A 24,988-nucleotide genomic window follows, 5' to 3' on the forward strand; every position below is an offset into this window, starting at 1 on the left:
AGCAGTGCTAGGACTCATGTACACCGAGTGTCTGGCCCCAGGACCCATGGCGTTAAACCTCCGTTCACTATCCCATCTCTTGAGTAAGGGAGACCGGGGGTGGGGGGGGGGGTGGGGAAGGGCATGTCAGATAAGAACAGTCTCCACGGTAGAGAGAACTGAGCAAGGCACATCAACACGATCTATTCAGTTTGAATGAAGTTAAGAAAACAGAACTGTGGCTGATGAAGGAAGGGACAGAAACTGAGGGTAACAGGCAAATGGCTGCCTCCTGCGAGGCTTCATTGGTTTCTATATTCATGTTTTAACCCAATGACCTAAATGCTCCCAGTACCATTAGTAAGAATCTCAAATTCAATTGCAAAAAGGGGAAGAATGCAGATGAAAACTGCCCCCTTAACCTTAACTCACCCTTTCCTCCCCCAGATACTGCAGCGATTTGGAATACCTTGTGATCTTGCATAGTCTATGCAGAGCAAGAGGCTGACACCATAAGGTGTGCTGAGGACAAAGCCACAGCCTTAATACAGCTTTTTAAAATTTTTACCATCATAACATTTACAGTAGCTTTAGGTGCTGCAAAGGAAATACGGTACCAATTTCTCTCTCGTAACTCAAAATGAGCATGCTAAGTTTTCTTCAAGAATATGGTAACAAATATCGTGGTACCTCTTTTTATTATTAAATAAGAAATGAATTATCACTGTAACTCGCTGAGAATCAAAATGAGCTTAAATCATTTAGGTAGAGCAACTGTGCCACCTGGTGGGCACAAACATTACTACAGCTAATATTTCAGTGATCCCTCTGAATATCTTGAGGTGGGGGATAGAGGGCTTAAGAAATAAGCCACAGAGTCTCAGCCAGAGCACAATGTAATGTAATGAACCAGTCCTTCCTAGTCAATGATGAAACACATCTTCTTCATGACAATGCTATTTCGTAATGTAGTTTTGTTAAAATCCCACTCTAGAGAAAAAGCTCCTCCCACCCTCCGGCACCCCAGTAAATACTACAAAATCCAGCCCAGTCTCATAGACAATCTGATCAAGTGGAAATAAGAAATATGAATACTAAGCCATACACGCTGAAATTCAGCTTCTGGCATCCGTTCCTACCTAATCCACCCAGGATCAACTCTGAAAAAGTCCTACCCCTGACTCTGTGCCACAGTTTCCTCATCACGTAAGAATGGATTGACCCTTATGTCTTCCAGGGCTAAGATTTTAAGAGTAATTTTTAAAACATCTAAATGTTAAATTTAAACGTTTTTTGTGTACTGCATTAAACATTTTTTCCAAGAAAAGGATAAGAGCATCCCTCCCCCTTTACTCTAGTATTCATACATTTGTGTATTCTCCAGAAAGGCATACGCAGAATCTCCCATATTTTAAAAACTGATCATCACTAGAATGAATGACATTTAGTTGTGACTAATCAAAACAATAACCACCTTTTTCCTTAAAAATGCCCAAAGTCTACGGTAAAGAGTAAGATCAACGCAGTGACACACTATCCTCTTGCATCTCTGTCACACCAAGTCAACTTACTTGATGACTGAGTCCCTCACAGCAGGCAGCCGTGCACTCAGAATAATCTTGTTTGCTGTCCTGTGCTTTGCTTTGCGTACATGAGCTGAAGGAAGGAACCATGCTCACAAGGTCTGCATCTCCCTCAACTGAGGCAACATTCCCTGACATTAAAAGAGGGGGAAAAAGGGCTTCCCTGGTGGCTCAGTGGTTGAGAGTCCGCCTGCCGATGCAGGGGACACGGGTTCGTGCCCCGGTACGGGAGGATCCCGCATGCCGCGGAGCGGCTGGGCCCATGAGCCATGGCCGCTGAGCCTGCGCGTCCAGAGCCTGTGCTCCGCAACGGGAGAGGCCACAACAGTGAGAGGCCTGCGTACCGCAAAAAAAAAAAGGGGGGGGGGAAGACTAACAGTTGTTTCACCTATAACCTCATAGTGGACTCTAGTGGAAAGAGCCCTAGACCATGAGTCAAAGTCCTTAGTTTCCATCAGGAACTTGCAGGCTAAGCCCATTTCATCACTTGTAAAATAATTTCTATAAATACTTTGTATAAAAATACACATATATAAATATATATACACATACAAATGCTTTGTATACTTTGTATAAAAATAAAAAATAGAAGAGTCGAAATATACAGATGAAAAGTATTAAAATTCCTTCATAAACATTTGTGAGATTCAACCAGAAGGAAGGGATGCAGCAGTTTACAACCACAGAATTAGTTTAGCAAGAGAACCTGCCCAGTCCTTGAACTCCGTCCATCAGAGCTGTGCTCCAATTCAACAGTTCCTAATCCTGTCTGCTAAGAATCATCTGACAAACGTCTTTAAAATACTGACTCTTGGGCTCCACCCTGTTTTGTAAATGTATGTGTACACGCATGTATGTGTGTTCATGTTTATGTCTGTATATATGTGTGTGTATGAATGTGTATGTATACTTTATGCATAGAGTTTTTAGTAAAGTATGATGTGTGTAGAGAGAAGCACTTATATAAGGGTACAGCAAGGTGAATTCTCAGAAAATGAATACACTTAGATCACGGAAAGAATCTAACACACTCTTGATGTTTTTGGTTTGTTTTTACAATGCTCCCAGGTGATTATGATGGGCCAGTTTTGAGAATCAATGAATTAGAGCATAAAGTTAATGTGTAAAGACCATTCCCTATTTTAATGTGATAAAAACCCTCTCAATGAACACAAAATTTTAAGGTTTTGGCATTTAAAAGAATACGACAATATCAGAACCACAGAACTGAGAAGAAATGTTCCTGCTATATAAAATAAGGTTTTTGAATTTGTGAGTTGTGAATTTCAATCACGCAAAAAAACCCCTCCTGCTTGTGGGGTTCTGAGCAGGGGAGGAAGGAGGTGGTCAGAAGAAGGGTTTGAAAGTCTGTAAATCCTAGTGACTCCCTATAACTTGTATACAAACCTCACTTCATAGGGACATTTGTCCTTTAACCCTGCCTCTTCCAGACTCTATACAATGCTCCTCCCTCCAGTACAATCCATCTGTATACAAGACACTGGCAAGAGGGATCCTAAAGAGACTCAAGTGGCCAAGGGAAACTCAGAGGGAGGCTAGGTTACAGGAAGGTGACAAAAGGCTCTGCCCATCACAAACTTTAGACAAGTCCCTTCTCTGTGGGCCTGGTTTCTTCAGCTCTAGTAACAAAAGCTAGACTGCACAGTGGGATAGTGAGATCACGGGGGGCATGTCTGTTGGGAGGCGGCAGGTATTCCCACGCCGATGCTTGAATCTCGTGGGGGAGGGGGAGCTTCTTCATCCACTAAAGAAATCTAAGCTTTCAAAGTAGGCTGCAGAAGAGTGATATTTTATAATAAACTAATCTGTTTTACATTTAATTATTCCCCACTCATTCTATACATCTTTTAGGCCTACTGTGTGCCCGGTACTGCTTATATATCCATGATTAAAAAGGAGAGTCTCTGCCTTCATAGAACTCACAGCCTGGCCAGAGAGAGAAATAATTCCACAAGTAATTAATTCCAATTGTCATAAGTGCCAGAGAAAAAGAACTATGAATGCACTTAACTGGGAAACGTGACCTGCAGAACCCAGGATGGCTTTCTTTTCTGCTGGAAAAGGACATTATAAATTCCTGCTTACTCATATGTTATTTATAGTAGGGGAAAAAATTGAAAAAATATAAATGTCCAAGAATAGGGACATGGTTAAGTAAATTAAGCTATTTGATGGGATATTATTCAGGACCAAACCTCAGTGTAACTTTTAATCATAGGAAAACTAAAATTGGAAAACTATTATATTAGTATGATCCATTTGTGCTTAAAATCAGAGTATATACACAAGCTCAGAGAAAAGACACGAAAGCAAAATTTTAGTAGTGGTTATAGCCAATGTGATGAGATGAAGAAATTACAGGCTACTTTTAATAATAAAAACAAGCTTGTACGTATACTCGTAATTACTTTTCTGAACCATTTGAGAGTGTCATATAATATATGCTGAGTATTACTCTTAAATACTCAGCATATATTTTCTAAGAGTAGTGCTCTTATGTAATGACAGAACAGTAAATTTAACACTGAAACAATACTTTAATCTGTATTCCGATCTGGCCAACCAACCCAAAATGTGCTTTACATCTGCTAAAGAATTTTAAAGTAAATCCCAGTTATTTCATATATATATATATATATATATGTATATATCAGTATTCATCTTTTTAAAAATGTGGATATAGTTTTTGCAGAACCATAATGTCATTATCACACCTAACAAAAATAGCAAAATTCCCTGGTATGAGAAACAAAGCCATACTCACTGGATAGTCTAAAATGCAGAAGTCCAACAATAACAAACATGGGAGAGAACACTGAGCAAGTAAGTTGTGTGTTTCACTGGTAGCAGTATAAACCAGCTTGACCACTTTGGAAAATAATTTGGCATTGATCTAAATATCTATATTCCAAATAGATATCAGAAATCAGTCAAAGAATGTTCCCAGTAGTAATAGTTGGCAGTAATAAAAAACTGAGATGTCCATTGTGAACAGAAAGGATAAATAAATTACAACTTAACAAACTGAAAAATTTTAAGTTTAAAAGGATGAAGATAAGACACACTGATATGACTGAAGGGTAAGGGAGGACTAACGGAGGGCTCCCACTATCGTTTATAAATTCAGCTCTTTGTCTCTTCTAATAAGTTTTACACATTTTAGTTAACTCTAGAGCACTTAAAAGAATAAAAACGATTTTTAAAAAGTAGTTTTCACACCCTGAAAAACATCACAAACTTCAAACCCCCGATAGCCATTTATTTATAAATGGCTGAAAACCAAGGCCAGTATTAGCTTACCTGACCCCTCCCTGACTCATTCCGGTCCCAGACCTAACAGGTGAGAATTCTAAGTACACTCTTCCCTCTTGTCAACGCACTCATACCTTACCAGGGCAGTTTTCCAACAGACTGTAAGCTACACGTGGGCAGACTTATCAGATCGTTCGTTCTTGTATTCCTCCAGGACCTGACACATAAACAATCACTCAAATATTTACTGAGTAAATAAATGGACACCACAAGGTGAGTGGCAAAGAAGAAAATGTTAGAGGGCTCCAAGTGACCCGAGTTACAGAACAAATAGCCAAAAGGCCTATTTTCGCAAACCTCCACACAAGGAGTGTCCACACCCCATCATCTTCTCATTGGACAAGTATTGATCCACCACATGCCAAGAGAGGACTGACAGAGAGCTGAACAAACATACCAAGTTCCTCTGCTCGTTCATTTTAGTACAGAGGAGGGACATAAAGTAAGTAATACTACGCCAGGTGATGACAAATGGAATGAAGGAAACGAAGATAAGGCAGTAGTGGTCTCTGTCTCTACTTTGTAGTGTAGTCAGGAAGGGCCCCCTCCTAGTGACCAGGAGAAACTGAGGGAGAGAACGCCATGCGGACATGTGGGAGAAGAGTGATCCAGACAAAGGGAATGGAAAAGGCTCTGGACAGCGTGCTCGGGATGAGTTCCAGAGGGCAGAAGTGGGGTCAGACTACCGAGAGCCTTGTGGCAACTGTCAGGTCTTTTGACTTCAATCTGCAGTGAGTTAGAAAGTCCTGAATATAGACTCCCAACATTTACTATATATTTCTATGAAAGTTTAGACATTCACTACATACCTGTGAAGATCTCACTCACCATATAATCTTGAAAATGTGTACTGAAGTCAAATGACTTAATGCAGAAACAACTTTTGCAAATACTGCAGGTCTAAGAAGGGTTCTCATTCCAAGAAAGCTAAAACTTATTTTAAAATCTCTAACTTGACTTGCCTTTTGACACAATTTTAAATTCTATATGTCTGTCATGTTATATGTGTTATTTTTTTTCCTTTAAAGTTAATAGTTCGGCCAGCCTAAAAAAGAAAAAAGCCTTCCAGCTCGGTTGTCTTTGGCATAGCTAATGATTTCCATCTTTGTCTACTTTAACACTGAGACCAGTGCTTCGTACCATTGTTCCAGTTTCTCCTCATTTTTATAAAATAAAAACAAAGAGCAATCAATCACTTAAATAACTGCAAAAGTAATGATTATACATAACCTATACAATATGTAACGTATAAATGAGCAAAACCATCTGTTTTACTGATTCCCAATAGCCAAAAGTGACCTCGCTAACTTCTACGCCCAAGGCAACCGCAGCCGAGTCTAAGGTACCTGCTTCTTCAGGAAACTATCAACAGTGTGCAGGGCTGTGTACTGGCGTCCCCCTTCCAGTTCCAATTCACCTCTTTCAAGCCCTACCTTAAAAAGAATCAAACAATAAAAAAATCACCCTCAGATTACTCCCTTTCTTAACCTGTCCTCTCTTCTAAAACTCCCTTCTAAGAATTCTCCCAGGCCACAGTTTTGTATTACATTTGACCATACATGCTTTGATAAACTTTTTTGTTTTCCTAAAAACAGTAAAGTGAAACAGACTGGGAATAAGATCTGGCCTAACTCTCTATATATGTCAAAGAAGACAAGACTACCTACTAAAATAACCTTTTGAAATTTCTTGCAACTAACATGTCCACTTTGTTCTGCTAACTTTCAAGTGCTTCTCTTACACAAAGCCCAAACCTTGGGTGGGTCTATGTATAAGGGTAGGGACCAGAGGGGAATGTGAAGAGTACACTGCACTGCACCCAGGGCAGCAGGATCCCACTGAGAGAAGACTGCCCTAAAGCCATTAGGGGCAAGCAAGGTGGACATCTAGGGTGCAGACCAAGTGAGACGAGGAGGGAGGACAGCCTGGAATAGGGTGGGGAGGGTGTCCACAGGTGAGAGGAGAGGAAGGCATCCAGGTAGGAGGGCAGCAGTACACATCTCAACGGGGACTTGGGGAGCAGACCATCCAGGAGATGATATCCTATCACAGAAACAGAGTGCCTAGTAGGTATGTCAATGAAAATGTGGGGAATAAACGGTGAAACAATGCAGATGACCTAGATGTAAGAAGTATCCCGCTTTAAAGGCATGTGAAGGCCACCTGGACCACGCAGCTAACCCACACTCCTCTCATCTCATTTCCTTTGAGCACTCCCAACATTGACGTTTTGACTTCCTAAATCTCCATCAAGCCTCCCTTTAACAGCAATGGCCCAGAGAGGCATCAACATCCCTCCCCTGCAAGTGCACCAGCAGGTACCGCCTCTAGCCCCAGCTCTCTTCTAAATCACAGGGCCGTCAAGAGCTTTCTAATGTGCACAATACTGCTTCTAGCTAAAAATCCCTCCAAAATCCTCATCCCTTTAAGAACTGGGCCTGTCTTTCCAGCTTCATTGCTTCTCACTTCCCCAGGGACAATGTGCGTCACAGCCCGGCAGGTCTCTAAATGCTGTGCAAACGCCAACGCTATCTCCTCTTCTTAGAGCGCATGTGTGCCCCTCATCCAGCCAGTGCACTTACTCCTTCCTCATCGTCCTACCCAAATGCCATCTGTTTCCATTGCTGGTTTCTACCTAGGAAAACAGAGTGCTTTCTGCTGGGTCCCAAGGGGCGCGTCCAAATACTAAGAGTACACAGGAGATGCCTGATGCTAAAATAATGTAAGAATCAGCTGCCCTCTCTTCCAATTAGTGAGCGTTTTTCAGTCTCTCTCACTGTGTGTCCAACCTCCAGATTCCACCACATGATTTAACCTTCATTCACACCTTTGTCCCCTTAGTATCATGTCATCATTTAATCATGTAATTTTCCACAATAATTTTTATAATACTATCTAAATCCTATTGTTCTCATCTGTGCTACTTGGAATTATTTACATTTCCTCTACATGAAATATGTCTCTACAAGGCACATTTTTTCTGGGCATACTCCAAAGGTCGTATCTCTCCTTAAGGAAGTTTTACTTAGACACAGCCCAGAGCAACTTATGTAGTACCAGTAATGCTTTAAGTATTTTGGTTTATTAAATCAAACAGTACACCAAGGTAGATGTGTGTAATAAATGCAGTCTGGAGACCAGAGATCTAGCCCAAACTTGGCTACTAACTAGCTGAGGGACCTTAAGCATTTGACCTAACTTCTCTAGACCTCAATTTTTCACAACTAAGAAGAAACAGTTGGACTAAAGGAAATACATATAAATTATCTGTTTACACGTTCACTTCCCCCTTCTTTCTCCATTAGAATATAAACTTCCTGAATCCCTCAGTCCTGGTACACTACCAGGCACACAAAACTGCTCAATAAAAATGTGAATGAGGGCTTCCCTGGTGGCGCAGTGGTTGAGAGTCCGCCTGCCGATGCAGGGGACACGGGTTCGTGCCCTGGTCTGGGAGGATCCCACATGCCGCGGAGTAGGCGGGCCCGTGAGCCATGGCCGCTGAGCCTGCGCGTCAGGAGCCTGTGCTCCGCAACGGGAGAGGCCACAGCAGTGAGAGGCCCGCGTACCGCCAAAAAAAAAAAAAAAAAAAAATCTGAATGAAACCAATTCTCACTAAATAAACCCAAATTCAATATAACCCTAATTGAGATACTTTTGGAGGAAAATTTGTTTAAAAATAAATAAATAAATAAAAAGAAAAGACTAAATTATGGTGGACCCATACTTGGTAGTTTAAAACTAGGTAATTGTATTGTGTTGGCCAAAAAGTTTGTTTGGGGTTTTCCATAACATGGTACAGAAAAATCTGAATGATCTTTTTGGCCAATTCAATAAATGTATTCAAACAGAACAAAGTCCCACATGTGTTGTTAACAGCAAATTGCTAAACAGCTCATATATGTGATTTAAAAGTCATCTACTTATTAAGATATATAAAATTATTAGGAGAAGTATATATATTGTAAATAGTGACTATAAGAGGGCTTTTTTTAAAAGAAGGTTATTTATTTATTCATTCACTCATTCATCATTCAATCATTTATTTATTTATGGCTGCGTTGGGTCTTCATTGCTGTGAGCAGGCTTTCTCTAGTTGTGTCGAGCAGGGGCTACTATTCGTTGAGTTGCGGAGCACGGGCTCTAGGCACGCGGGCTTCAGTAGTTGTGACACACGGGCTCAGTAGTTGTGGCTTGCGGGCTCAGTAGTTGTGGCTCACGGGCTTAGTTGCTCCGCGGCATGTGGGATCTTCCCGGACCAGGGCTCAAACCCATGTCCCCTGCATTGGCAGGCGGATTCTCAACCACTGCACCACCAGGGAAGTCCCAAGAAGGCTTTCTTTAATTGTCTACATTATACATTCTATATTGTTTGAAATTTCTACAACAGTATTTATTTCTATAACCACAAAATAATTTTGTAAACTTGCAGTAACCCTAAGAGGCAGAACTCTAAACATTTACTTGAGAGGAAAGAAACCAACCCAGGAAAAGCCAGAGATCTACAGACATCCTTACACATCGGTACATCTACTAGAAGTCTACAGATGTCCCAAATCTCCTATTTCTACATCAAGTCAGAATCAATTGTTGGACAACCAAGACTTCCACATTCTTTCAAAATAAATTAGAAAGGCAAGTAGAAAATACTTCTTTTTTGTCTATGTACTGGGAGGGAGAGAAGCTGAGGGGGGAATGATAGATGGCAAAGAGAACAAATTATGTATACTTGTCCCCAGTGACACTATGGCCACATTTCAAGGCATAACTACGATTAGACTACTCGTCAAAGAATATGATTCCCAAAGCTCCACAAATGGAACCTAACTCACATCAACAACTGTGTTCACATCCTCACACTGGAGTAGTTAAGCAAACTCTCATCGATCCACAATTCCATTCCGAGGGATGTATCTTAAGAAAATACTAAAAACACAACAATAACAACAAAAGAGAACAAAGCTCTGATTCCGTTTTTCACCACCGCCTTCTTTTACAATAGCAACAATTAGAAACAACCTAAATTTTCAATAGAAGAATGCTTAAATACACTGATACATCCATTAAACATTATTTTAAATATTTACAAGGGGTTTAGCAAGGTAACGAATGCTTAGGTCATTGTTCAGGAAGACAATACACACTCACATACATAGAAATACCAACATCTCACTTATAAAAATATGCACAGAGGAAAAAAAGGGATTGGGAAAACATCCAAAATGTTTAACAGTTATCTCTGGGTAATGAAATAATGGATGAACTGTTTCTTCTTTATATTTTTCTGTGCCTTCTGAACTTTCAACAATATATAAATGTTACTTTTAGATTGGTTTTAAGAGTTTAAAGTTTTAATCAATGCTGTCAGGACTTACATTAAAACTGCAAATTTATTTTAGGCAATACCATTGCTTAAAAATCTATTAACTTCTCATATTCTGTTCTTTTCTTGCAGGTCTAGGAAAATTAAGATAATATTAAAATTAAATTCTGACTCCCAAGATTCCAAAGGTAACACATTAACAGCAAGAGGTACTAATACAATCTTCACTGTAATGACAGCAGGAAGTGACTGAAATGAAGAGAGGACTGAGACCTGACGAACTCGACCTGAGGGACACGTTTAGAGCATAAGCCAGGGTGAAGAGTCAGCAAACCTGGATACTACTGGCTCCACCACTGACTCTTTGTGTTAGTTTCACAACCTCTTTGGATTGTGGAATGCCACCTGTAAAATGGGGACAAAAACGCCTTCTTGGTTTACAGTAGAGACTGAATGATATAGGAACATGGAAAGCATTTTAGTACAGTGCTCAACAAATGCTCACTATTTTTAATATTCAGTTCCAGGCACCATAATTGAAGATGGGCACCATGACCAAACGGAATCTATCCAGGAGTACAACAGAGACGAAAAAGACCCCAAAATCAGGCCATCTGAAAACACTTGAGGCAACCAGGCAGGTTTAACTTGAACTGGGACAGCAAAGAAGGTAGGAGAACTGAACACCTAAAAGACTCATAAGGAAGCAGACTTATTTAACAGAGTTCAGGAAAACAAAGCTTTAAAAATTACACAGATGCAGATTTTCAGCTGTTAGAAGGAACAACATGTTCAAAAATGGAATAGATTGCTTTTTTAAGTGCAAATCCTCAAAGGGAAAAAACAAAAAACAAACAGGAAATACTTGAAAGCTCTTCCCCGGCACAGTAAAGGCATCAGAATTGCCAATGTACTTCCTTTTGCTATCCTGTTCTCCATTATAAACTCATCAAGCAGCAGGCTGGCAAAATTAAGATACTATGAAAATCAGATTAGACTGAGATTATTTTATTCTTGCTAAATTAAGCATTACTAAGAGTAGTTGAATTTCCTGTGTTCCATGGAAGGTACTGTATTTTTAAAAAGGGTCCTTCTTGGTCAAAATCAAATGTTTCTTGACCATCCGAGCTCTTTGCACCTTAATGCAAACATGAATGTTAGATATATAAGAGGAGGATATTTAATATGCATCATCTCTAACCCTTACTTGACAGTGGAAACCTGTTAACACCTACTTTAATACTGCAAAACACAATCTGGAAAATCCTGATCAAAGCCTGAGAGTTCCGGCCTTTATTCACAACTTATGTTTCCTGGCCAACATTTACCACTGAAGGCTTTCTAAGCCCTACCACATTTTAGAGCATTGATTCTTATCCTATTTTTGTCAAAGAGCCCTTTAAAAATCCAATTTTCTGCAGGAAAACGTACATGCACCAAAAAAAGTTTGCCTGTGATTCACGAGTTCACAAATGGCCGTAAATTCCATCCATGGACCACCCACCCCCACCACTGAAAAATTCTCGAAAGGGGGAATTTATTTTTTCTTCTCTCTTTAAAGTTATGAAGAAAACAAAAACTTTGAAAATGACAAAGACTTACGGCAATATATCAAATATAAAATTATTCTTGCACGGTATCACCTGAGCAGAGGGGACAAAAAACTGAAAAAGCAAACTCTGAAAATACAATTAATCTTTATAACTCTAGGACCCCTACCGGCCCCCCAAAAAGAAAACCCAAAGTAGCTCAGAATATTCATTCTAACAAAAATGTAAACACAAAACAAAGAGCCAATTCAAAAGTTCTACTTCTAGCTAGGATGAAGTCTTACAGTATAAAACCTTTTTCCAGTAACATACATTTGCCCTTTGTAATCCTTCCAATTAGAGATTTGTTAAACTCCTCATCTTTATATCAATAAATCTATAAATTCCCAGCTGAAGGAGTTATACACTACATTATAATTTTCCTTCCGCTCTGAACCCTTCCTCCTAGTTACTTCAGAATATTAGCTGGTACAGCATTTTGAATAAAAAGTAGATTATGAAACCACAGCTTAAGAATCTTTAAATCACTATGACAGGCCACAATTAAGAACACACTTTCAAATTCTTCAAAATTTTACTTTAAAAAGGTAAAATAAATGTAATATATAGAGAGATTTTTACCTACAAAGGTAACTTTAGAAGTTTGCAGTAAATAAGAAAGGTGGAAAATAAAAGTGCTCTAAAACTTACATTTTGCTTCTGACAGATTCTGATTAGGTGACCAGACCAGCATGCCAAGATTGTCTCGTTCTTGACTGCGTCTTGCTACTTTGGCTTGGTAGAAATAAAAAAAGAAAATTCTTATTATAATTTAACAGACATAAGAAGCGACAATTAATACCACCACTCTGCAGGGATCGAACCCACGTCCCCCGCATTGGAAGGCGGATGCTTTACCACTGAACCACCAGGGAAGTCCCACAAATTAAGTTTTTCAACACATTAACATGGTATCTCTCTCCATTTATTTAGATTCTCTTTAACTTAGCACCATCAACACAATGTTGAATAGAAGTGGTGAGAGCAGATCCATTCCTGTATTGTTTTGAGTCAAACGAAAGATACTGTATAATTTCATCTGTAATTATGACTGTGTATATTTGTAAAAGAAAAAGGATAAAACCCCACAAACTATTCGTAATACATCTAAATTAATGTCTTTAATTATAATAAAATATTCATTTATGTATAAATTTTCAAAAAACCACACCACTCTGGTCTTCTTTAGACCTCGGAAGATGATGTTATCACCCCCCCTCGACTGGAGTCGGCCCCAGTGGAACCCGCACATTTAACACAGGGTGAGGGTGTGGGTGGGGAGGCTCTGAATTTGCTGAAATATTTCTACTTTTAAGTCTTTTTCTACCTAACTTTTTACTTATTTCACAAACAGGTCATATGAGGTAGGTATGATTACTATTCTCACTTGCTAGGTGAGGAAACTAAACAGGTCATTAGTAGCCACTAGGAGGCAGACCTGGACCGACGTTAGGCAGGGTGGTTACAGGGCCCGAGGGTTTAGGCACCATACACTCTGCTGCTCTGCTCCCAGATGGGGACACACAAAAAGGAAGCTGCATGTGGCAAGCTGCTCAAATATTCTTTTAAACTACGAATTCTTCATGTGTGCTTTGAATAACCTTACCCTTCACTACCATTAGTGACTGGGTATTTTAGTGACTTGACAGCAGGAATCCAAAGATTCTTTTAACAACTTTAATAAAGAGTACCATTAAAAAGATTTAACCTGAAAGGAAACATCTGAAGTGCATTCAAATTCTTAAAATTCTGTGATACAAAACAGTAGGTCAAAAGGTTGACAAGTGCCGGGTGTTGAGTTGACTACTACTGGATTAACCACAAACAAGTCACATATTACACAGAGCCAATTAAAACGTTATCTTCCAAAGGTACAACAGACCGAAGAGAGAGGCTCACTAACCAGCCTTTGGACTGCTTAGACCCAAACTCATTCATCCTAAAGACATTCTCTTTCTTGACCTTTTTTTTTTCCTTTAAACAAACTCCTCTGAAACACGATGAAAGTTATGGAATCTACTTCCAGAAAAAAAAATTCAACTAAACATAAACACACACACACACACACACACACACCCCCCCCAATACAAACATACTTTTATAAAATTCATAAAGCCTGGTTTAAGAATTCCTGCTTTTATGAAATTGCCAGACCTTTTATTTAATCTTACCTTTTATTTAATTTTGTATATCAGTGTGTTCTAGATTTTATAAAGAAAGAATTTCTACACTTTTGCTCAAATCTGTGGGGCAGCTACTTTAAAGAAAAATGATGGAATGGTGGGAGGGAAAGACCCAAAGTGCGAACACTATGAATTAGGCAAGACTGAAGGTGGAATTTACATGCTGGGTGGGAACAGGTGTAATACACAGGAGGGAGACAGGAATATGATGAAAAGATGGGAGTGACTACCTTTGAGTACACACCTTTTTATACGGTTCTAACTTTTAGAACAATGTTAATGCCACACATAGTCTAAAAGTAAAATCAAGTCAACAAATACGTGTGTGGGGAGGGACCGCACACGGAATACAGGCTTGCTGTATTTCAAATAAAAATCAAAAGTCAAAACAGAAATAAAAGAATCTACATTGGGAAAGTAGAATTAAAACTGTCTTTACTCACAGATGACATGATCATCTGTGTAGAAAATCTACACTACCTACAAAAAGTTGCTAGAATAAATGAATTTCAGCACAGTTGCAGGAAACAAGATCAACAGTAAAAAATCAATTCAATTTCCATATATAAGCAATCAAAACTTAAAACGAAAGAATACCCCTATTTAGGGATAGATGTGATAAGACATATACACTGAAAAACTGTAAAACATTTGAGAGAAACTAAAGATCTAAGTAAATGAAGAGATATACCACGTATATGGATCAAAAGACTTAAATATTATTAAGATAGCATTCTCTCCCCAAATCGCTCTACAGATTCAACATAATCCCAATCAAAACCCCAGTATACTTTTTTGTAGGAATTGACAAACATTCTAAAATTCATACAGGAATGCAAAGTACCTAAAATAGCCAAAACAACTTTGAAAAAAACCAAGTTGGAAAACATATACTGCCTGAATCGAAACTAATTGATTACAAAGATCCAGTAATCAAGACAGTGTGGGGCGTCCCTGGTGGCGCAGTGGTTGAGAGTCCGCCTGCCGATGCAGGGGACACGGGTTCGTGCCCCGGTCCGGGAAGATCCCACATGCCGCAGAGCGGCTGGGCCCGTGAGCCATGGCCGCTGAGCCTGCGCGTCCGGAGCCTGTGCTCCGCAACGGGAGAGGCCACAGCGGTGAGAGGCCCGCGTACCGCAAAAAAAAAAAAAAGTGTGGTACTGGCACACAGAGAAAGAAATGGAATAGAATGGAGTTCAAAAACAGAACCCGGGACTTCCCTGGTGGCGCAGTGGTTGGGAGTCTGCCTGCCGAAGCAGGGGACACGGGTTCGAGCCCTGGTCCGGGAGGATCCCACATGCCGCGGAGCAACTAGGCCCGTGAGCCACAACTACTGAGCCTGCGCGTCTGGAGCCTGTGCTCCGCAACGAGAGAGGCCGCGATAGTGAGAGGCCCGCGCACCGCGATGAAGAGTGTCCCCCGCTCTCCGCAACTAGAGAAAGTCCTCGCACAGAAACGAAGACACAACACAGCAAAAATAAATAAATTAATTAATTAAAAAAAAAAAACAGAACCACACGTATAGGATCAACTGATTTTTCCACAAAAGTGCAAAGGTAAAATTCAGTGGAGATAATCTTTTCAACAAATGATGCCTGAACAAATGGATATTCATATTTTTTTTAATTAATGGAGATCTATATACCTCATACCACATACAAAAATTTATTCAAGGGCTTCCCTGGTGGCACAGTGGTTGAGAGTCCACCTGCCGATGCAGGGGACACGGGTTCATGCCCGGTCTGGGAAGATCCCACATGCCGCAGAGCGGCTAGGCCCGTGAGCCATGGCCGTTGAGCCTGTGCGTCTGGCGCGCGTGCTCCGCAATGGGAGAGGCCACAACAGTGAGAGGCCCACATACCGCAAAAAAAGAAAAATTTATTCAAGATTAATGACAGGACTAAATATAAAACCCCAAATTATGAAACTTGTAAAAGAAAACGTGAGAAAATTCTTTTTGATCTTAGGTTTAGAAAGATCTTATTAGATATAACACCAAAAGCACAATCCATAAAAGAAAAAACTTCATAAATTGGACTTCATCAAAGGTAAAAATTTCTTTTCAAATAACACTACTGAAGAGATGAAAAGCTAAGCCAAAGACTGAGAGAAAATAATTATAAACCACAGATCTGATAAAGACTTGTATCCAGAATATATAAAGAACTCTCAGAACTCAACAATAAGAAACAACCCATTTGTTAACAAATGGGCAAAAGATTTGAATAAATACCAAAGATGGTATATGGATAGCAAATAAACACATGGAAAGATACTAAAAATCAACAGTCATTAGGGAAAGCCAAATTAAAACCACAAGAGATACCACCACGTACCTATTACAAAGTATAAAGTTAAAAAGACTGACAATACCCACAGTTTGGCGATAATGTGGAGAAACCAGAACTTTCTTAAGCTGCTGGTGGGAATGTAAAATTGTACTATCACTTTGGGGGGAAAGCCTGGCAATTTCCTAAAATTGTGGTATATCCATTTAATGGAACAAAACTCAACAATAAAAAGGAATGAACTATTCAGGCACACAATATGAATGGAGCTCAAAATAATTATGCTGAGTGAAAGAGTTACAGATACAGAAGGGGGAGGATAGAAAGAATTCTGAGGTGCTAGACAGAAATAGATGGTTACAGTAAGAGCTCATCATTTTCAGTATAAATAGAAATACAGATGTGTATATACCTGTATACTTGCACACATAAATACATTTATTTATCCCAGCTTTGTCCACTCCAAGGGTCTAGATACAATGACAACCCAGCAAAAAATGAGCACATTTAGCTCCCAGACGTTGGTCTCTGAATGCCATTCTACAATAAAAGAAACTAGGTCTCCTTGGGAAAACGGTTGATTCCAGGGCTAGGACAGGAAAAGTGCAAGAGACCCTAGAATATTTTGTTATGCCAGGAGGTAGGAAAGTGTTCAAAGAACGATGGAATCTATCTCCCATTGGTCAGATCTGCGATAACTTGAGCAACAAAATAAATGACAGTAATAAAATAATAATCCATAAAGCCATGAAGTAATAAAATAATAATCTGAGTCCATACTGACATAGACAAAAGGATAATGTAAAAGGGGAAGGCAAATGAGCCCAGAATAGCCAGGTCAGAGTTGGAAAACTTACACCACTCTACTTTAAAGACTTACTATAGAAAAGTACAGTATTCAAGACAGTGTGGTACTGGTAAAAGAACAGACACACAGACCAATGGAACAGATGGCAGTCCAGAAATAAACCCATATAAATATGGTCAACTGATTTGCAACAAAGATGCAAAAGTAACTCAATGGAGAAAGGATATTATTCTCAACAAGGCAGCGGCCCCCAACCTTTTTGGCACCAGGGACCTGTTTCCTGGAAGACAATGTTTTCCCCCAGACGGGGGCGGGGGATGGTTCAGGCAGTCATGCGCTCACCTCCTGCTGTGCGGCGCTGGGGGGCTGGGGGGCTCCTGCAACAAAGAGTATTTTAACAATTGGAGGCACTTCCCTGGCAGTCCAGTGGTTAACACTCTGCACTTCCACTGCAGGGGGCGCAGGTTCAGTCCCTGGTTGGGGAACTAAGATCCTGCATGCCCTGCGGTGCAGTCAAAAAGTAAAACAAACAAACAAACAAAAAAAAAATTGGATATGCAAACGACGTGAAACTCAACCTATACCTCATACCTTACAAAAATTCAACTCAAAATGGATCTTAAATATAAATGTAAAACCTAAAACTACAAAATCTTTTAGGAAAAAACATGAGAAAATCTTCATGAACTCGGTTGAGGAAAGAGTTCTTAGATATAACACCAAAAGCACAATCCATAAAAGTTAAAAAATGGTAAATTGAGCTTAATAAAAATTTAGACTGTGAGGAAACATCTGCAAATCACTGTATCTGACAAAGGACTTGTATCCAGAATATATAAAAGATGTTTAAAGTACAATAAGAAAATAACTCAATTTTTTAAAAAGTGGGCAAAAGATGTGAATAACTATTTCACCAAAGATGGCATATAAGCATATGAGAAGCAACATCACATTAGCCATCAGGGAAATGCAAATTAAAGCCACAGTGAGAAACCAATGTATACCTATTAGAACTCCTAAAATAAAAGAAATAGATAATACCAAGTACTGACAAGAATAAGGAGAAACTGAAGCTTTCATGCAGTGCTGGATCAGTGGATAATGATAAAGTCACTCAAGAAACGTTTCGCAGTTTTAATTAAAGATATAATTATATTTAACAAATGACTGAATCGACAATCCCACTTAGCTATATACCCTATAGAGTTAACCTATGTTCACAATAAAACTTGCACATAATTATATATAGTAGCTTTATTCACAATCATCAAAACCTTGGGGAAAAAACCCAAATGTCCTTCAAGGAGTAAAAGGTTAAACTGGGAAGATTAATACACTGCAATACTACCCAGCATTCAAAATAAATGAACAAAATAAATGAACTATTGATATATGCGCAACATGGCCATATCTCAAAAGAATATGCTCAGTGCCAGTCTCAAAAGTTTACATACTGTATGATTCCATTTATATGACATTCTGGAACAGGTGAAACTATAATGATAGGGAACAGATCAATGGGGTTAGGAGGGGGAGGAAGGCTACGAGTTGTACGAGGTACTTGTTTGAGGAGATGGAACTGTTCTGTATCCCAGTTGCGCGTGGTGGTTATATGAAACTACACATGCCTTAACACTCACAAATACAGACACCAAAAACCAGTCCATTCTGCTGTATGCAAATTGAAGAACACAAATACAATGAAAACAAAGCAATGTCATTCATTTCTGGACAGACACTGGTGTCTGCTGAAGGTGTCAGTAACTCTGCAGCTGCTCTCCTTGTTTAATATAGTTTTTATTGAGGTGTCATTGATGTACAATATTATATAAGTTACAGTTGTACAACATAGTGATTCACAACACTCTCCTTGTTTAAAGTTGATTACCAACGGCTAAAAACCGCCCTACCTGGAAGGAAGCAGAAGAACGACAAAGAAACTGCAATTACCAATGGCCATCAAGGGCAAAATGAAAGAACTCGCACCACCCGTGGGAACGCACAGCTACTTCAGACAGCGCTGGCAGTGCGTAAGAAAGCTGAAGTATGGATACCCTGCAACCCAGCAATCCATTTCTAGATATAATACATATACCAATAGCAATGTGTTTCAAATTGCAGGTCAGGCCAATTTAAATTAATTTATTGGGTCCTAACCAGCATTAAAAAAAAAAAAAGAATAAGAATAGAAAACACCAGCATACTGTTTCATTAAGTATGTGTATAAATCACCAGGGGAGACTTTTTTAAAGTTCGTTAAGTACCTGCCCTAGAGATTCCTTAAGATAGGTGTCAACCTGGCTAGGTCATAGCACCCAGTCATTTAATCAAACACTAATCTAGGTGTTGCCGTGAAGGTATTTAGTAGTTGTGGTTAACATCTACATCAGCTGACTTTAAGTAAAGAAGCTAACCCTCCATCTTGTGGGTGGGTGGCATCCACTCAATTAAAAGGCCTTAAGAGGAAAACTTGAGACTTCCCAGAAGAAACTGTGCCTCAAGACTGAAGCCCCAGCTTCTCCTTGTAGGACCTGACCTACAAATTTCACACTGGCTGGGCACCCAGTCACATAAGCCAACAGCTTAAAATAAATGTCTGCGCACATACCCCTACACACCTGGCTCTGTTTCTCTGGAGAACTCTAAGATGGATGCTCACTGCAGCGCTGTTTATGGTACTGTGATACAGCAAAATCTTCAAAGTCCATCAACAGGAATTAGCTAAATCATAGTATGGATATTCAAAGAAATCAAATACAGAAAATACAACAGTCTAGGGACTTCCCTGGTGGGCCAGTGGCTAAGACTCTGTGCTCCCAATGCAGGGGGCCTGGGTTCGATCCCTGGTCAGGGGATGCCGCAACTAAGAGTTTGAATGCTGCAACTAAAAAACGATCCCGCACATAGCAATGAAGATTCTGCGTTCTGCAGCTAAGATCCGGCACAGCCAAATAAATAAATATTTGAAAAAAGAAAAAGAAAGAGAGAAAGAGAGAAAGGAAGAAGGAAGGAAGGAAGGAAGGAAGGAAAGAAAGAAAGAAAGAGAAAATACAACAGTCTAGCAGTTCTTCAAAAGGTTAAACACAGTTACCATAGCCCAGTAATTCCATTCCTATGTATATAGCCCAGCGAAATGAAAACATATGTCCATATAAAAACTTGTATATAGGGACTTCCCTGGCGGCACAGTGGTTAAGAATCCGCCTGCCAATGCAGGGGACACGGGTTCGAGCCCTGGTCTGGGAAGATCCCAAATGCCATGCAACAACTAAGCCCATGTGCCACAACTACTGAAGCCCACGCACCTAGAGCCTGTGCTCCACAACAAGAGAAGCCACCGCAATGAGAAGCCCGCATACCACAACAAAGAGTAGCCCCCACTCACTGCAACTAGAGAAAGCCCGTGGGCAGCCACGAAGACCCAACACGGCCAATAAAAAAATAAACAAATAAATAAATGAAACTTGTATACAAATGTTCATAGTACTACTCATAAGCGCCAAAAGGTGGAAACAATCCAAATGTACATCAACTGAATAAGCAAAATTTAGTATAGCCATGTAATGAAATATTATATCGCCATAAAAAGGAATGAAGTTATTAATCCATGCTCGGTATGGATAAAACCTGAAATCATCATGTTAAGTGAAAGCAGCCCTGTCACACACACAAAAAAGACGTATTATACAATTCCATTTATATGAAATGTCCAGAATAGGCAATTCTATAGACACAGAAAGTAAATTAGTGGTCGCTAGAGGGTGTGGGGTGTTTGGGCGAAATGGAGAGTGACTGTTAATGGGTAGAGAATTTCTTTATGGGATAATAAGAATGGTCTAAAATTGATTGTAGTGACAGCTGCACAACTCTGTGAATATACTGAAAACAACTGAATCGTACATTTTAAAGAAGTGAATTGTACATTTTGTGAATTATATCTCAGTAAAGCCATTATTAAAAAAGTGAGAACACCTGTTTTGTTTCTAGCATGTGTATTTCTTTATGAGTAAATGAATTAAAAAGCAAAAATATCAAACTGTAGGTAAGAAAAACCACCCAGTAAATTTAAATAGTGGATAAATCCTAGGAAAGAAGTGGGAGCACTGAATTGAGAGGAAAAAATGAAATTTGTGCTTTTTGCTCCACATACTTCCTTATTGTTTGGATTTTCTTCATAAGAATGCATTCAAATACTACTTACACGATTAAATTCTCTTTTAAAGATAAACAGTAAGGGAATTTATTTAAAACTTGTGAAGAATTATTTCATGATTATAATTTTATATCTCTTATGCTCATTTCCTAAAAAAGTGGAAAACCTGAACAGATTACTTACAAAGAGTAAACTGAATATATCTTCAGAATCAAAGAACTCTGAGCTCTTACAATGACATCCACTATAACGGAAATAAAGGAAAGCAAAAATCACACTCAGTTTCAGTAAACTTGATCTCACTCTTACAATTTCATAGTATTGGGTTAGACAAAAAGTTTGTTCTGTGTTTTCCGTTAAGATGGCTCTAGTAGCGCTTACTTGTCTTTAACTTCATTCGAAACAATTTTGTTAGATTGTATTGTGACAGCTATCATATCAGTGTGCATTTAAAAAGAAAAATCAAAATTGGTGAATTTTTGTGTAGCCATTTTAATATTGAAGATGGAAGAAAAAAACGTTTTTGGCATATCATGTTTTATTATTTCAAGAAAGGTAAAAACACAACTGAAATGCAAAAAAAGATTTGTGCAGTGTATGGAGAAGGTGCTGTGACTGATCAAACGTGTCAGAAGTGCTCTGCGAAGTTTCGTGCTGGAGATTTCTCCCTAGATGATGCTCCATGGTCGGGTAGACCAGTTGAAGTTGACAGCGATCAAATCAAGACATTAACTGAGAACAACCAACGTTATACCACGCGGGAGATGGCCGCCATACTCAAAATATCCAAATCAAGCACTGAAAATCATTTGCACCAGCTTGGTTATGTTCATCACTTTGATGTTTGGGTTCCACATAAGTTAAGCGAAAAAAACCTCCTTGAGCATATTTTCTGCATGCGATTCTCTACTTAAATGTAATGAAAACGTTCCATTTGTAAAACAAATTGTGACGGGCAATGAAAAGTGGATACTGTACAACAATGTGTAATGGAAGAGATCGTGGGTCAAACGAAATGAACCACCACCAACCACAGAAAAGGTCGGTCTTCACCCAAAGAAGGTGATGTTCTGTATATGGTGGGATTGGAAGGGAGTCCTCTACTATGAGCTCCTTCCGGAAAACCAAATGATTAATTCCAACAAGTACTGCTCCCAATTAGACCAACTGAAAGCAGCATTCGATGAAAATCGTCCAGAAATAGTCAACAGAGAACGCATAATCTTCCATCAGGATACCGTAAGACTGCATGTTTCTTTGATGACCAGGCAAAAACTGTTACATCTTGGCTGGGAAGTTCTGATTCATCTGCCGTATTCACCAGACATTGCACCTTTGGATTTCCATTTATTTCGGTTTTTACAAAATTCTCTTAATGGAAAAAATTTTAATTCCCTGGAAGACCGTAAAAGTCACCTGGAACAGTTCTTTGCTCAAACAGATAAAAAGTTTTGGGAAGATGGAATTATGAAGTTGTCTCAAAAACGGCAGAAGGTAGTGGAACAAAACGGTGAATACACTGTTCAATAAAGTTCTTGGTGAAAATAAAAAATGTGTCTTTTATTTTTACTTAAAAACCAAAGGAATTTTTTGGCTAACCCAATATAATTACAGCGAGGCACATCACCACAGATCTAGTGCCTAAAAACACTTGGGCAACAAACAAGCAACTTAAAAAATCCATAACTGGGACTTCCTTGCTGATGCAGTGGTTAAGAATCCACCTGGCAATGCAGGGGACAAGGGTTCAAGCCCTGGTCCGGGAAGATCCCACATGCTGCGGAGCAACTAAGCCCGTGCGCCACAACTACTGAGCCTGTGCTCTGGAGCCCGCGAGCCACAACTACTGAGCTCACGTGCCACAACTACTGAAGCCCACACACCTAGAGCCTGTGCTCTGCAACAAGAGAAGCCACCGCGATAAGCCTGCGCACCGCAACGAAGAGTAGCCCCCACTCGCCGCAACTAGAGAAAGCCCACGTGCAGTAATGAAGACCCAACACAGCCAAAAATAAATAAATAAATTAATTAAAAAAAAAAAAAACAATGGGGAAAAGATCGCCTCTTCAATAAACGGTGTTGGGGACTTCCCTGGTGGTGCAGTGGTTAAGAATCTGCCTGCCAATGCAGGGGACACGGGTTCGAGCCCTGGTCCAGGAAGATCCCACATGCTGTGGAGCAACCAAGCCCGTGCAACACAACTACTGAGCCTGTGCTCTAGAGCCTGCAAGCCACAACTGTTGAGCCCATGCACCACAACTACTGAAGCCCGCGCGCACCTGGAGCCCGTGCTCCGCAACAAGATAAGCCACCACAATGTGAAGCCCATGCACCGCAATGAAGACCCAACACACGCATAAGTAAATAAGTTAAAAAAAATAAATGGTGTTGGAAATATTGGACAGCTGTATGCAAAAGGATCAAACTGGACTACTCTCTCAAACCATGCACAAAAACAAATTCAAAATGGATTAAAAACTTAAATGTAAGACCTGAAACCATAAAAATCCTAGAAGAAAACACAGGCAGTAAGCTCTCTGACATCAGTTGACCTTAGTAATTTTTTTAATATGTCGCCTCAGGCAACGGAAACAGAAACAAAAATAAATGGGACTACACTCAACTAAAAAGCTTTTGCACAGCGAAGGAAACTATCAACACCTTTTTTAAAAGGCCACCTGCTGAATGGGAGAATATATTTGCAAATGATCTATCTGATGAGGAATTAATATCCAAAATATACAAAGAACTCATACAACTCAACATCCAAAAAACAGTGGACTTCCCTGGTGGCACAGTGGTTAAGACTCTGCACTCCCAATGCCTGGGGCCCGGGTTCAATCCCTGGTCAGGGAACTAGATCCCATATGCATGCCACAACTAAGAGTTCACATGCCACAACTAAGGAGCCAGCAAGCCACAACTAAGGAGTCCACGTGCTGCAACTAAGACTCAGCGGAACCAAATAAAAATCAATCAATAAAAATAAAGACCTTTTTTAAAAAATCCAGAAAACAAACAACCCAATCAACAGGTGGGCAGAGGATCTGAATAGACACTTTTCTAAAGAAAACATACAGATGGCCAACAGGCACATGAAAAGATGATCAACATCACTAATCATCAGGGAAATGTAAATCAAAATCACAATGAGATATCACCTCACACTTATCAGAATTGCTATTTATCAAAAAGACAACAAATAAAAACTGCTGGTGAGAATGTGGAGAAAAGGGAACACTCATGCACTGTTGCTGGGAATGTAAATTGGTGCAGCTGCTATGGAACAGTATGGAAATTCCTCAAAAACTTAAAAATAGAACTACCATATGATCCAGCAACTCCACTTCTGGGTATTTATCCAAAGAAAATAAACACACTAATCAGAAAAGATATATGCACCTCTATGTTCACTGCAGCATTATTTACAATAGCCAAGATATGGAAGTACCTAAGTGCCCATGAATAGATGAAAGCATAAAGAAGATGTGCTGTATATACACAATGCAGTACTATTCAGTCATAGAAAAGAATTAAATCTTGCCAGTTGCAACAACATGGATGGACCTAGGGGATATTATGCTAAATTAAATAAGTCAGACAGAGAAGGACAAATACTGTATGATTTCACTTATACGTGGAGTCTAAAAAACAAAACAAATGAACAAACAGAACAAAACAGAAGAGAGTTATAGATTCAGAGAACGAACAGGCAGTTCCAAGAGGTGGGGTGAGGAGGAAAGAAACAG

General features: G+C 39.5%; 1 protein-coding gene across 2 annotated transcripts in view; it reads right to left on the minus strand.

Moving 5' to 3' along the window:
* Positions 1-24,988, minus strand: part of RCOR1 (REST corepressor 1) — a 119,397-nt gene that overhangs the window by 30,433 nt on the left and 63,976 nt on the right. For both annotated transcript variants that reach the window (XM_079905840.1, XM_079905839.1), the window contains exon 3: positions 12,459-12,542. In XM_079905840.1, the coding sequence (XP_079761966.1) occupies positions 12,459-12,542 (84 nt within the window). The remainder of the gene's footprint in view (positions 1-12,458; positions 12,543-24,988) is intronic.

The sequence above is a fragment of the Stenella coeruleoalba genome, assembly GCF_951394435.1.
Source record: "Stenella coeruleoalba genome assembly, chromosome: 2".
NCBI lineage: Eukaryota > Metazoa > Chordata > Mammalia > Artiodactyla > Delphinidae > Stenella > Stenella coeruleoalba.